Here is a 16226-nt window from a genome sequence, read left to right on the forward strand (position 1 = left end):
TCAATCCTTTTGCATCTTGAAATTATTTCAATTATTTTTAATGTTTAAAGTTATTTTAACATGTGCTACCCTATACCTACTTATTTTATTTTGTATTTTCATTATATATTGATTTCCTTTTTTTTTTTCGGATTTTATTAATTAAATTTTTGTAGCTATTTGTGGTAGAGACTGGAGAATGTGCAAAACAAAAATTCAGTCCTTATTATTTAGTTTTTCCTTTGCAGTATATTTTTCTTGCTGCTACCAACTAGCTTACATCTGCAAAAAATCCCCATTTCAATATAAATTTAGTATTCATGTTATTTAAAAGCATAATTTAATAATTCTGCAGCGAGGATATGTTGATGGTGAATCACCTATATACCTCTAGTAAAATCTCCTGTTTTTTTTCCTTCGAAGGTTGGCAAGTATGTATGTAGTTCTCGAAAATGTATGACACTATTGCGTGATAATAATTACTATGATTAATGGCGCTATTTAATTATTTAGTCTATGATTTAATTTTGAAAAATAATTTTCACATTGGTTTTTAAAGAAATTCAATATTTTTTCATTTTTCTCCAATTTTTGATGTCAGAAAGGAGCGGTTAAATGCTCATTAAAATCAATGAAACATTTTATGGGCTCGAACTGACTCATTATATAACATTTTCGGCGCATTCCAGCAAAATATTTGGAATTTAGTTTTTTTAAAAAATTTTCGATAAAAATTCATTTTTCTCTTTTTTTTCGGTTTTTCAGTGTCAAATAGCGCCAGCTAGATATTTTTTAATATCCAAGAAATTTTTTGTGAGTGCTAACTAGCTCACTACGCAACTTTTGCGCGCTATCCAAAAATTGATTTCGAAAAAAAAAAATTTTCGGCTTATTTCGGCCCACCCTAATACAAGGTATGTCTGTATGTAGTGTAATATTAAAGGTACTTTAGGTATTTGTTTACATTTCATTAAGTTATTTTTACAGCTCCTAGTATATTTGTACTCATTTAATTGTATGATTCTTTTGCCTTCATTCATGTCAAAATAGTATGGAAGTAGGTTTTTCATAGCTTGCATATTCTATCGCTCCATTAGGTTAAGGGAGGAACGCAAAAAGAAAGAGGCCTTATCCAAACGAAAAGTTGAGGTCTCTAAATCCACCTCAGTTCCTAGGGATTCTGTGTCTGCCAGCACAGGATTGAAACGCAATAATAACACAGATTCATGTAAGTTTTAAATTCTGTACTGAATTTCTATGAGTTGTCTCTTTTGATAGGTTTTCTTTCTTTTTGTTTATGTATTTCATTTTTTTAATTTAAATTTCTTTTTTAGATTTTATTTTCCAAAGTTTCGTTTAATTTCATTGAAGCATACATTATTTTTTGAAAATCTGTATTGAACTTGAAAATCTTACAGTCTTTAGCATTCTTGTTTTTAAGTATTTAAAGAATTATGAAAATATATGTCTTTACAGGATGAATCTAAATTCTTGATCAAAACTTTATTTGCCTGTGGGTTTAGATTTATCCTGTATATTTTATCTTGGTGATTGTACATCCTGAATTATATTACATCAAGACAAACAATATTAAATAAAAACTAAAGATCATAAATGTCTTCCATAAGAGATAGGCACCATTTCTATTTAGAGTCCAAAATTTCAAATGTCTATAAAAACGGAAAAATTGGGCAATTCGTTTGTGTTCAAAAGTTAAAATTTTAAACACACACCCCTGAACACTGTTCAGTTTGCACTACTTAATCACTCCCAACAATTTAGATTTTGCACTCAAAAATTTAAGTTCAATTCTAAGCTTTTGAAATCATTTTATGAGATACAAAAATTTGCGGCAAAAAATAGTTGTTTGCTACTCCAAAGTCTAAAGCGCCCTTTATCAACATTTTTAAAAAAAATTTATCTTTAAAATTTATTGTCGGTAAAATGCTGACATAAAGAATAATTTTAGTGAAAGCCGCAAATGAATAAACTAATTTTTCCCGTTTTTTAAAAATCATTAGAAATTTTTAATCCTGAACTGTAATGGCGCCTGTCTTTTTAGGAAGACATTTAGGATCCTTAGTTTTTATTTGATGCTGTTTGTCTTGATGCGTATTATGAACCCTTAAAGTTTTGTCCAAGAGTTTAGATTCACCCTGTGTGTGTGTGTATATATATATATATATATATATATATATATATATATATATATATATATATATATATATATATACACACACACAGTGGAGCATCAAAAATCCGCCACCCTAAAATCCGCCAACATCCAAAATCCGCTTCGATTTTCCCCAAAACTTAATTTTTTAAATGATGAGGATGAAGGAGAGGCAGAATCTAAAAAAATTCTAATCTCGGAGGGTGTACAGGTAGGAGAATACTACTTGGAATTTTTAAAACAACAAAATATTGTGTCGGAGCTAGAACTCCTAATGCTGTACAGCATACAAAAAAGACTTAAGCTTAAACTATCAAAAAATATGAAACAAGCTACAATTTCTGAAATGTTTTCAAAATGTAAATAGCTAATGATTTGTAAACTTGTATATATTAAATAATGTAAATAACTGTAACTATTATATTTTTATTCCTTGTTGTTTTTATTTTTCCAATTTAAAGGTACAACTCCCACCTATTTCCTTAGTGACCTGAAATCTGCCAAATCCGCACAACCACTTCTCCCAATTTGTGCGGATTTTTGATGCTCCACTGTATATATATATATATATATAAACATCAATGGAACAAAAAACAGGCAAGGTTAAAACATAAATAAATGACAGAGATGAAGCCAGTACTCTTCAGCAGTGGAAACTTCGTCCTATAGTCGAAAGACCAAAAATTTATACTAAAACTAAAAATAGGGTGTCCAGTTCCAAAAAAATCAACATTCAGGATTACATTGGGCAAAACGCACTATATGTGAAAAATGAATGCAGCTTTCTAGAACTAAGACCTAAAACTAAGTACTGGGGTTTCGTCTCCGACATTAGAAGCCAAGGCTATCAATAATGTCCCTCCACCGTACCGCCAGCAAAAATGACCTCTGTGTCCGGGTGCAACTTTAAATCCGTATCTATCAGTTCCATTTCCATGCCAGTGGATAGTAATAAAACTAAAGCAAAACCTATCCAGTGAATAAAAAATAAATAAATAAAACTGTAATCCATAAAAACAGTTCCTAGGACATTCCAGGTCGACCGCAAAACTTAATTTAAAAAATATCATCAACTGGAGTCCAAACATGTGGTTTACTCCAGAAAAATCATCCATGTGAAATTCGAAAAAATCATCAACTGGAATTCTTGTTTTGTCATATTTCAACTTTATTATGGGTAAATTCAAGAACATAATTAATTAGGGATGCCTCGAGTATTCAGTTTGGCTGAATACTTTTAATATTCTACAGTCAAATAGTAAACAAATTTAAGTATTTGACAATTGGTAAACTAACACAATTCTTTTTATGCATTAAATGAAGGGTATAATATAGTACTATAGTATAACCAATAATATTATCACATTCAAAAGTAATTTTAATGTAAAAGAATTTTGTTCCTTCTCTTTCTTAAATCTTCTGACATTATATCAACCTCACTGTTATGAACTCATTAAAATACGAAACAGTAATGAGAAAAAAACCCTTAAACTGCTAATTTTTTACAATATACAACTGAAAAAAAAATCAATTACATGATTTCGCAAATTATTAAAGAGGCGATTAATAATAATGTATAAGGCGGATGGTGCACCAAAAAGTGGAAGTCAAAGGAAGTGTTGATGTAGGGGGCGTGGCCTCTTAAACTGAGTTTTTTATGTATTGTTTTTATAAAATTGGGCTACATTACTGGCTTTTAATATTACTGATTCGATAACTTATAAAAATGTGGAATATGAAATCAATAATTATAGGATGGATGGACACCCATAGACCCGTCCTTTCTAGACCTTTCCCTGTTTTGCCCTTTCATTTCAAAGTTCCATTCTTATGAAAAAAATTCATTTGTTTGGAATTTTTAGTTTTTACTTTAGTAAAATAAATGAATCCACCCTACAAAAAAATCATTTTTCATTCAATCATTAATTAAGAATACTGAAAAGTGAGGGGGCAAGACCCCTTTACTTTTGGAAGTTAGGGGGCAGTTGCCCCCCCTGTACGAACTGCCTATGAACAATTTGATATTAAATTTTGTAATATTTAAATTTCTGAAGTTTTACACTATTTAAATTGTTAATTACTGTTAAAAAGTAACCCCATTAAATTATTCGCTGTAATTAAAGTTTTAAATAACAGGAAATTATGATGCAGGAAAGTTTTATTTCTATCTCTACAAGACAGGGGCGTAACCAAGGGGGGGGGGTTTGGGGACAACCCCCCCCCCCCCCGAAACGTTAGTCTAAAAAAAAAAGAGAAAAAGAAGAGAGAAGAGAAAGAAAAAAAGAAGAAAAGGAAAAAATTCCAATCGATTATATATATATATATATATATATATATATATATATATATATATATATTATATTATATATATATATATATATTATATTATATATATATATATATATATATATATATAAAAGAAGTAACCCCCCCCCCCCCCCCCCGAAAGTCGGGTCTAGCTACGCCACTGCTACAAGACACTTTATTTTTAACATAACATGTTAACATGGCCGAATATTTGATTTCCCAAACATTTGGTATTTGGAAAAAAATGTTTTCTTACTTGTTAACCGACTTCAAAAAGGAGGCAGTTATCAATTCATACCGTATGTATGTTTTTGTTTTTTTTTGTTTGTCCACTCATAGCGTCTCACCTAGTGAACCGATTTTGATGATTCTTTTTTTAATGGATAGGGGATGGCTCAACTTAGGTCCCATTACTTTGTTTGAATATATTTGTTCTTTAGAAAAAATGTTATGGGCAAAAAAACAGTAAATTTTATGCAATTTCCCTATTAAATGATTAAAATGATATTGTAGCGAAGTTCGCACTTTTTATCCGTGGATAACGGTGGCTCAGTTGTAGAATTCTCGCCTCCCACACGAGCGACCCGGGTTCAAATCCCGACTAGGACAAAGTGAATTTTACTAAAATTTCGTTTCTACTGTTTCCCGTATTTTTTCGAATGTTCTATTAATTTCTGTATCTTTCCAAGTCTGGAAAGTTCCAGCACTTTCTCAAGTTGTATATAAGGAGATGTAACGTTCATTCGTGATTCTGAATAAAGATCTCGAGTTGAGACTAACGCGTATTCGCTTCATTTGGTTTCACATTGTCTTCGCTATCTTCATCTACGCGACAATATGAAACTCATTGTTATAAAAGTTTGGTGCCATATAACAGTAACATTAATAGTAATTGTAATGATGATTTTGAATAAAGGCTTTTCTAAAGCAATACAGTGATATAGAGCCGAACTTCTTACTAGGTAACTTCTTACTTTTACTGTAATATCTACATTTACACTAAAAAGAATGAAATAAAAAAATTTTGAAAAAAAAATAGAACCGACTTCAAAATTGCTCTAAAAAGTGAAAAATAATTTTATTCTTTAAACACCATCGATAGTACTTTTAAACATAAATTTTGAAGTTGGCGCAAAAACAAAAAGTAAAATCCATTGTAACCATGCTTCGTTCATATTTTTATCAAAAAATCATCCTAAGTTAGGAACGAAACATTTATATCGTTACTCAAATATGCTGTCATCAATGCGTAATGCATGTGGTAGTGAAGAAACTAGACCTGGTTAAATTTATACTTGTAGTTGAGTTATGGCTGTGAATGATTTTATCGATCGTTTTTGCGCCAACTTCAAAAATTATGTTTAAAAGTATTATCGATGATGTTTAAAGAATAAAATTATTTTTCACTTTTTAGAGCAATTTCGAAGTCGGTTCTATTTTTTTTTTCCAAAATGTTTTTGTAAGCAATAAATCATTTTTCAGTCTTTCGTATTACTGATGAAGAACCTCAGAAACTCTGCATGTTTTAAGTCTTACTCCTGAAAAAAAAAAAAGTTGGAAATTCTGTATTAAGTCGGAACAGGACTTGTCTAGAAATTTTGTCACTCTTTCTTGCAGCAAAGCATGGAAATTCCGAGTACACCATTCCGCTGTCGAGGCAGGGCTCCGAAGACACTTCTAGCTGCGGATTGGTGCGTTCTCACTCCTCACCCAACATTGCCCAGATGGTCAACCAAGAAGAGAGTGCAAGAGGAAATACTCCCGTCATTGATCGAACGCTGAAGCCCAAGTAAGCCCTTTGGTTGTTAATTATTGCATGTAGCTGTTCCTCTTGACTGGGGGCTTGCACAGAAATTTTAGGGCCCAGTGGCGTAGCAAAACCCGACTTTCGGGGGGGGGGGGTTACTTCTTATATATATATATATATATATATATATATATATATATATATATATATATATATATATTTATATATATATATATATTTATATATATATATATAATATATATATATATATAATCGCTTGGAATTTTTTCCTTTTCTTCTTTTTTTTCTTTCTCATCTCTCTTCTTTTTCTCTTTTTTTTTTGAGACTAACGTTTCGGGGGGGGGGGGTTGTCCCCAAACCCCCCCCCTTAGCTACGCCCCTGTTAGGGCCTGTCACAAATGACTTTTTTGGGCCCCTTTCCATATTGTTTACCTTTATATTTCACCCCTAGTTTGAAAAATATTGGGCCCTCTTCAGACTCGGGCCCGGGCCAACAGGTGTCCCTTCCCCCCCCCCCCTCCGCACGTCCCTGCTCTCGATAGGGTTGTTTGTGCTTCGTTCAAGACCCGGAATTCATGTCATATCAAATGAGGCTAATTCTAGCAATTCTGGCTGATTTCAAATGATGAGCACTTCATCTCAAAGCTACCAAACGCTAGTCAAGTGTTTTAATTTTCAGATTTTAGGGTATGTGCCTGTTAATAGTGACTTCTGGAAATGTTATTGAGTGATATCACTATGAGACTGCGACATGGTTCTTTGATGTTAATGTAGTGCTGGGGTTCTCATCTTGGGGGGGGGGGGGGCATAATGGAATTTCAAAAAAACGCATGAATGTCTGAAAAAGTAAAATAAATTCAACTAACTATTTTTTGTTTTTGATTTTTTTGGCGCGAAGATTTTGTTTTTACGCGGTAAACATTTTTGGTGTTATCTCTTTTTTTGTGAAGTTTTTAGAGTAGATTTTATTTACATCTCTCTAAATCTGAATCTTCAGGGTTAGCATAAAGTTTAAATATGGATAAGAGCTAAATGTAAAAAGTGTCATGAGTTGGACTTTGTCACAGTTACAACAAAGTATTCAAACTCTTGTCAAAGGCAAACAGTGATTGCTTCTCACTGATATTATGAAAGTTTTACTAAAAAGTTTTCCACCTCCAGCTCAGTCATTTCCTATGCCAGGCTGATGAGCGCTAATAAGCACGAAATTGCAGTCCTCAGTTGGAACGACTGATCGGGCGGAGTATTTCATTATGAAAGTGATTGGTATTACATGCCAACTTCACCTAAATCCTGTATTACCTCAAATTTGCGTTTAGATTTTTTTTTCTTCGTTGATTTTATGCATTTTAAAAACAGTAGCTATGTTCAAAATAATTGTTATGCGTAGTAATATTAAATTTTGTATACCAACTTTTTTATAGTTTCATTTAGTAATCAGCTTGTATTTCAAACTCCCATTTTACGATTGTACTACTTGTAAATAGACCATATATAGAAATGGGAGGGGTTGCATGACCTTGCATCAGTGTTCAAGTTGAGAATCCTTCATGTAGTTTAAACAAATGAAAAATCATTAAAATCGACTTTAGTTTTATGCCATTATTTTAGGGGTTTTGTTTTCAAGCAAGGCTTTAATATATAGTTAGAGATAGCGCAGTGGTCATGGGCGCCCATATGCAAAATTGTAAGGGGGGGGGGGAGAGAGCTCAGATATTTTAACCATGGTTTAGCATGATATTTTCCCCGTGAAAACCAATTTCAGGACAGATTAAAGTCATTAAAATTGGACATTTTTAATCACTTATTCATTAATGACTGGAGAAGAAATATTTATACATTTTTGCAAAGAAAAAAGTACTAAACACAAGGAAGTTCTAATTTCTAAGGTAGGGCTTGAGCCCCCCCTTACCCCCCTATATGAGCGCCCTTGCCAGTGGTGCATCTATCTTGACCATTAAATTATTATTCTTTTATTACTTCATGATTTATTTATTTCATTGCTCTTTTTAAAAATATGTATTTTTTTTTTTTTTTTTGCTGCCATAGTTAGTCTAGTATCTAAAGCTTAGTGAACATGCGAACTTCACCAAGTTTGGTGCCACAAATTAAACCATGCCAACTAGCCCCGGACACTGGGGTTGGCTCATGTACCAAAAAGAATGTTTCTGGAGCTTTCCAGTTTTTGTCCCTTGAGAGTTTTATCAGGAACCACAAACATCCCTGTCTTTGACAACAATTTTACTTTAAAGTTGTTGGGTTTGTTTATTCTTTTTTTTTTTTCTGTTATGAATATGCACCCCCACCCTCGTTTTACCTTTTATTTTGGTATTCAATGTACCAAAATAAAAGGTAATTGTAGTTTTTCATTTCCTAATTCAGTTCTCAAACATTGCCAATTCCAATCTTTTCGAGCTTAATGCTGGGGTATATTTGTTAATTACAAAGTTAAATTTGTAATTCTTTGAAAGAAAGTTATACATGGCTCTTAAGGACAAAAACAACAAAGTTGAAAATGAAAGTGCATTATCTTAACTATCAGCTGGATGGCGCGATTCTGCGATTCAGTGTGCTGTAAGTAAAATAATTTTTAATCAATGTTAACTATTTTTAACTTGATCCTTAACCAAAATCAGCCCAATTGTTATTATCGTATGCTGAAGTTTTCAAGCTTTTGTGAAAAAAAGTATTTAAAACCTGATGAAAGTTTTAGAAAGATTGAATTTAAGAAACAGTTTTCTTGCAATGTTTTTCATAAGAGCTGGAAATCTTTGTGAGTTCTTTCAACAAATGCAATTTTTTTCCCCCTCCAACTTTGCTGCCACCAAGTGAACCTTTGTTTGAGTGCAGAGTACTTTGAAACAGTAACGCGTTGATAATATTTTGATTTGATAATGCTGCTGTTTATTTGTTTTGAATGTTATATGAGTACAGCACACAAAACCTGCATTTTAAAATTCTAATTATTTCATATTTATTCTAAACTTTTAAGACAATTTCGTTTGGTTTTTCTTTTTTTTTTGAAGGTAGTTACCACTTGTCTTTATTTAAAAACTCTTATTTCTTTTTTGCTATTATTAAAAAATGAGGTAATTTCCATAATTATTTGCTGTAGAATGAATATTTTTCACATTTGTTAGCATTACTTGGTTGTTGCAAGATTGTTCGTAAAAATAAAAACACTCGGGGGAATTTAGTTTTAATTCCCAAAACTTCAAGTAATTTCAAAATTTCTGATTTTTTTAATTATTATTTGTTTGCTCTTTTCTCATATTGTTTGTAGAGATTTTACTTCAGAAGGGGCACATGGTAAAATTCTTTTTCTGTACATTCCGCGTGAAACAAGCAATGGTCTCCAGGCATGCTACCTTTGGTTAAATTTAACTCAATCCCTTTTGGCACAAAATTCTCTTGTGAATAAATTCTTTTCAGCAAAAAACAAAAATCTCACTTCCTGTTTTCAATACAACTAAACTTTGTTTGAAAAATCTACTTAATATGAATATAATGTTAGACATGGCTGCGGTCTTTTCCATTAAAAAGTCGATTTAAAAAAATTTTTTTTGATTAAATGCCTTTTGGGAATAAGCTCTTTAACTGTTTTATAAAACATTAATTTCTCATGAATGAATTGACATATGTATAACTCAATTATTGAAAGTTGTTTCACCTTATTATTTTTTTTAAAAACATTTTTTGTATGTCTTTTAGAGTGCTTTCCACTTATCCAGTAAATGAATGTAAAAGAGCCTGGTCAAGAAATTTGAACCCTGTGTATGGAAATTGCCCTGTAAGTATGCTTTACCTAATGACTTCTTGATATTTTGTCGAATGTTTGCTCTTAGCTTGTTATTGCTTTTGTATCTTCAAAAGTTCCCACTTCTGTAAAAATGCTCATTTTGTTGAATGGGCTTGTTTTCTTCAGTCAAAAGTCTTACTTTTAGTCTTTAAAATTGACAAAACTAGCAAAAAAAAAAAAAAAAAAAATAACATGGAGCCAGAAAAAACTTTTATTTTCCTCCCATCCATTTATATTATTTTTACTAAAAAACTTATATTTAAAAGTAAATATAAGTTTTTTAGTAAAAACTTATATTTACTTTTCATAAAAACTATTATTTTTCATTAAATTTTTTTAAATGTCCGATTTTGAAAGTAACGCGTGGTCTTTATGACGTTACAAGTGATATAATTTGGCACTCTACTCCACTGGACACCCTAAATGTTTATGCTTTGCTGTCAACTGCGTTGCCAGGTTATGATAATTTGTGCTGTGCGCTAATGGCATCAGTGAATGGCATTTCATCACATGTGATGTCCTGTGCAGAAGTGTAAAAAACAATTTTCAATCTGCGCAACCCTTAAAATAATTGTTAAAAAATATTAAACTTTGTCAGATTATTGAAAAAATGGTTAAATCCTGCATTTTTAAGCATGTTCTTTCAGAAAAAAAAAATATTCTAAAAATTTGGAAACAATTCCATTATAAATTTTCAAAGAAAAAAGTTCCATTTCACTCTTGATGATACAATTTCCTTAGAGGATATTATTTCTCACAATTTGAGGACATATATCAGTTAGAAATGTGAAAAAGGAAAACTTGTTTATTAGTGGTCAGATGACATTTAGATTTTCAGTTACCAATAGTTGCTTGATTTGTTGTTATTGCCAAAAGAAATATGTATTTGAGTAGCAAATACAAATTCTAAAAAATATTATATGGATCTTACAAATTATTTTTGAAACTTTTTATTACACATCAAAATTAAGTTGCCTAAAGATTGATGCTTCAAATGGGGTCGTTTCCAAAATTTTAAAAGTATTTTTTTCTGAAAGAGCATGCTTAAGAACATAGGATCTGACCATTTTTGATAATTTTGTTTATGTTTAGTATTTTTAAAAAATATCTTACATCGGAGCGCTTTCATTCTTTATGCTTCTGCCGATGACATCACAAATGATGAAATGCCATTCAGTGTTGCCATTCACAATGCAAAATATTTAATTTGCATCTTTACTCACGTGTATTGGCAACAATATGGTTGATAGCAAGCACAGAGCACAATATTTAATTCGCTGCTTGATTGCCATAACGTGGAAACGTAGTAGAAAGATGAGGCAAAGTGCATCATTTTTGACGTCATCAAGACCACACCTTGTTTGAAAAATCGGACAGTTAAAAAATTAATTTAAAAAAAAAAAACTGTTGGGGAAAATAAAAGTATTTTCTGGGTCCATGTTTTTTTTTTTTTTTTTTGCTCATTGTATCCATTTCAATGACTAAAAGTAGTACTTTTGACTGAAGGAAACTACCCCGTTGTTGAAAAATAAAATCTACCGCATAACATATAAGTTTTTGCTGCATATTAAACTTTTCAAACTAACATAATGGATTAAACTGTTTAATCAATGCAGCTTTTTGCATTTGTATCAAGAAATTATTAAGAAGTTCAAGAAATTCTTATTAAAATGAAAGGTAATAATTTTAAAGTCAATAAGCAACAAAAATTGCCAAGTAGTTCACTAATTGTAGTACGTGACCATGCAGTAAAAAACCGTGACTTCCAATATCCAATTTTAGGCTTTGAAAGAATCAGTAATCTACCAAGAGCAATCAATTATTGTTTTCCCAGTTGTTCTTTCGTCTCCTTAAAGCAAAAATGTTGCTTAGCCATGTTCTTAAGCAACAATGCTTAACAGTATTTGTTGCCAAATGTTTGTTATGAAGTTTTAAAATGTTACCTTCTGTTACTGACAATAAAGTGTTATGCATAGCATCAATTGTGAGATTTTTTTTATTTCATTTTTGTTGACTTTTTTCAAACTTTTCATTTTTTAGGCTAGACCTGTGACAGGGTTGAAAAACTTGGGCAATACGTGCTTTATGAATTCTATAATTCAATGTTTGTCCAATACCACACCTCTGGCTGAGTATATAAATAGTGGAATGTATGTGAATGATATCAACAGGTAATGTAACAAAAGCATTTTTATGTTTATTGTTATTATTATTATTTTAAAATTATTATTAGTGCAAACTCTATCATGTTTACTTGGGACTTGTTGTGCACTGAGTTTTCTTCATCAATAAAGAGGCTCCAATGTAGCCTTGAAATAGCTATTTGCTGAATTTTCTTAAGTGCTTTATTTACGTTGATTTTTCACTTTAATGATATTGTAGCACAAAGCTTATTTGATCCTTTTTCATTTAATAATAGATTTAGTTTTAATGTTAACTTTAGTCATATTGGCTTGTGTAAACAACTGCCTAGAACGAGGCCTAAGCGAGAAGGTTATCAGAATATTCTCTGATAGCCAAGCTGTGTTGAAAGCTCTCAATCGTAACTGTTTTACTACCAAAACAGTTTGGGAGCGCCATAATGCACTGGTAAGACTAGCTGGCAGTAATAGGGTTTCCCTTTACTGCGTTCCTGGTCACCGTGACATTGTGGGTAACGAATTGGCAGATCAGTTAGCTAAGCAGGGCTCCAATGTACCGTTTATGGGACCCGAGCCTGTCCTCCGCCTGCCCTACAATGCAGTAAGGACTACTGCAAAGAACCTTCTTATGGATGAATCATATGGCCTGTGGCTTCAGTCCAACTCTCAAAGACAGGCCAAGACTCTGAACCAGCATTCTCCCTGACTCAGATCCGAGGAACTGCTTAATTTGAGCAGGAATGAGATCAAGAAGTCTGTCGGGTTACTAACTGGACACTGCTGTCTTAATAGGCACCTTAATCTGATGGGTGTTACCGACAACCCTTTGTGTAGAGGATGTCATATGGCTGATGAAAGCTCAATTCATGTGCTATGTGAATGTGACTTCTACTCTGCACAAAGATTTGCGAACTTGGGATACTGCTATGTAGATCCCTGGGAACTGCCTAGAATTTCGGTTAGGCAACTGCTGAGATTTATTTCTGTTACTGGACTCCTTTAGTAGTCTAAGCGGAATTAGTACAATAGACCTGTGGTCTCGGTGCTCGCGCTGGTTTCAAGCGCCCCCCTTTTCACTTCATACTTCATAGTTTTAAATTTCTTTTTAATAATATCAGCTGCATTTTCTTCCAGTTTAATAACTTTTGTGGAACATAATAGATTGGCAGAATTCTGTTAAGTTGATGTATATTAGTTTCAGAATTAATTTTAATCTTAAGTGTTTAAATATTTTTCTGAAATTTTCAGAACAGAATTCATAAAAACATGCGAATTCATCTAACTAACAATCATCAAAGCTCATGCCTGATGCTAGTCTTTACTTATAAAAAAGCTGAAAGTCTTTCTGTCTGTATATCTCTTTGTCTGAATCTCTGTGACGCACATAGCGCCTAGACTGTTCAGCCGATTTTCGTGAAATTTGGCACAAAGTTAGTTTGTAGCGTGGGGGTGTGCACCTCGAAGCGAGTTTTCAAAAATCCAATTTTGTTCTTTTTCTATTCCAATTGTAAGAACATTTTCCCAAGGAAAATTATCATAAGATGGACGAGTAAATTACCAAGTTATCACAACGTGGAACCGTAACATGTGCAAGCCAATTGGCGAGAAACTCACCATACATTATTTGTAAATATGCTGGCGAACCAAAAGACCTTTTAATTTTCTACTACAAGCAAAGTCGTGCGAGTACCACTAGTTAATATATAAAGATGACTGAAGTTTTGGGACTTTAACAAAATCCGAAGAGGTCTGAATTTCCTCTTGAAGATTTTGAGAAAGTTTTTGAAGTTGCTAATTGTGCCTGTTATAAAATTTAATTAATCAAGGAATCAAATTTTACGTATGTCTTCAATATGAAGCTGATATAAATATCAAGTATATGTCAGTTAAATTTAGCCTTAATTCCTACCATAATACTTTATTTTCTGAAACTTAATCAAAAAATTAAACTGTGATACATTAACAGTTTTACTGAGCATTCTTGTGTTTTCCCAATCACTTCACTAACACATAGTGTGCTAAAACATCCTTTTCAATCGCGCTTTAATGTCCATGGTTTTTGGCCCAAGCTTTTAAAGACTACTTTAAAAAATATATAAAAATCTTCTGAATGTGACCGCCATTGTGACCTAATGTCCGTTTTAACAAATAGAATCTTTTTGCAAATTTTTTCCTTATGGAAAATTGCAATTTGTTTTCTAAATTGAACTTGACAATTTTAATGATTTAAGTTTGTAGAATACAATTGTTAGCAGTTTTACTATGTGGAAAAAAAAAACTCTTGCAGATTTTTTGCATTTATTTTTACATTTATGAAATTTTTTAAGCATCTAATGCTTGGTTAAATAATTGGATGAAAGAAAAAATAAATTATTACCTTTGTTGGAAGAGAAAGAAAAAGTGTAAACACCAAGGTTAAACTGCAAATTTGCAAAAAAAGAAAATAAATAAATAAATAATAATAATAATAATAATAATTTGACAAGTGTTTCAAAATTACCCTATTTTAATGGGGAAAAAAGAATATGAGCAGATGTAAGACATCCAGTTAATGCTTTTGTCCAATATCTTTACAACCTCACTTCTATCGGTAACTCCCAAACACATATCTGCAGTTTTTTTTATTGTCTTATGATGTTTTTTTTTTTTTTTTTTTTTGACTGTACAGAATGTTTTATCTGTTAAGCAGATCCTTAACCAACTTTGTTCAGTTGACGGAGCTTTCTTGTGAAATACCTAACCTAATCATTATCATGATTGAAACGTTTTTCTTTTTTGAGCCTCTGCAGCACCACCGTCGACTGGCCACCTCATGAAAACTGTCTCCTGGTTGCGTCACTTACTTGCCTACCTTTACACATAAACCTACACACACGCATACATACAGACACCTACACATACACACACAACTACCCACACATACCCCCACACAAACACACATGCCTACATACAAATACCCCCCCCCCACACACACACAACTACCCACACATACCCCCACACAAACACACATGCCTACATACACATACCCCCCCCACACACACACACACATTCATACACACAAAATCGTGATTGCAAAAAACATAATTTGAATTCAAGATGTCAAGATTCAAATTAATTATTGAGCAATAACGATTGCTTATTGTTCTCACTTGACTGTTTTGATGTCCTATGATTTGATTTTTTTTTCGACAATAAAAATTATTTCTTTAACTTGACATTATACTGTTTTTATTTTAATTTATTTATTTTGAAACTACATTAATTCATTAAAAACTTGTTTTTTACTTTTTTTCTCCTTGAAGGCACTGCAGCCAAGGTACTAATGGTGAACTTGCAGAGGAATTTGCTGTTGTAATAAAGAGCTTATGGATGGGCCAGTACAAATTCTTTTCCCCAAAAGATTTTAAGGTATGCTAAATACTTGAACATAGGGTACTTCATGTATCTCTGTAGCAACTACTTCTACTCATAGCTTTCGTAGAAAACACTCAGAGGGAATGATGTTGGAAAAAAAGATTAAATTCAGTAAACTTTTGTGCAGTGCAGTTTGTAATGCTAAACTGTGACTTTAAAATTTTGCAAAGAAAAATTCTTTCAATGTTTTGCTTCGATTAAGGGGATGAAACATTCTTAGTTTAAATAAATTCAGCAGCTCATAATTCATTTTTCTTGCTTTTCTAATATATTACTTGTGACTGGGCTCATAACCTGTTGCTGGTCTTTACATTTGTATTGTATTCATATAAAAGATATAAAAAGGGAAAAAAGAAAAAACTACTTTCTATTTAAAAATTGAGATATTTTTTGTCCATTTTACTACTAATTCATTAAACTATTCTATAAAGTAATACATAGATTCTTTATTAAGTATTTCTCTTCATTTTTAACTTTGAATTCAGAAATGTCAATGAGAGAAGTAAAATTTTATGCGATGTTTTTTGTGTACACATGACAGTGCCATTGTTAAATTTGTTTCACAAAGTATTCAAAAAAGAAAATATTCTTTGAAATTTTTAAGTTGTTTAAGCAAATTATATCCTACTTATGGTGTTTTTTTTT

General features: G+C 31.8%; 1 protein-coding gene across 1 annotated transcript in view; it reads left to right on the plus strand.

Annotated features, from left to right (window-relative positions):
• The window catches only part of LOC129223312 (ubiquitin carboxyl-terminal hydrolase 8-like), a 79863-nt gene that overhangs the window by 44764 nt on the left and 18873 nt on the right, over window positions 1–16226 (plus strand). The window contains exons 11-16 of the mRNA XM_054857878.1: window positions 1077–1207; window positions 6077–6248; window positions 8129–8166; window positions 9977–10017; window positions 12067–12197; window positions 15470–15575. Of these exons, the coding sequence (XP_054713853.1) occupies window positions 1077–1207; window positions 6077–6248; window positions 8129–8166; window positions 9977–10017; window positions 12067–12197; window positions 15470–15575 (619 nt within the window). The remainder of the gene's footprint in view (window positions 1–1076; window positions 1208–6076; window positions 6249–8128; window positions 8167–9976; window positions 10018–12066; window positions 12198–15469; window positions 15576–16226) is intronic.

The sequence above is a fragment of the Uloborus diversus genome, chromosome 5 (assembly GCF_026930045.1).
Source record: "Uloborus diversus isolate 005 chromosome 5, Udiv.v.3.1, whole genome shotgun sequence".
Lineage (NCBI taxonomy): Eukaryota > Metazoa > Arthropoda > Arachnida > Araneae > Uloboridae > Uloborus > Uloborus diversus.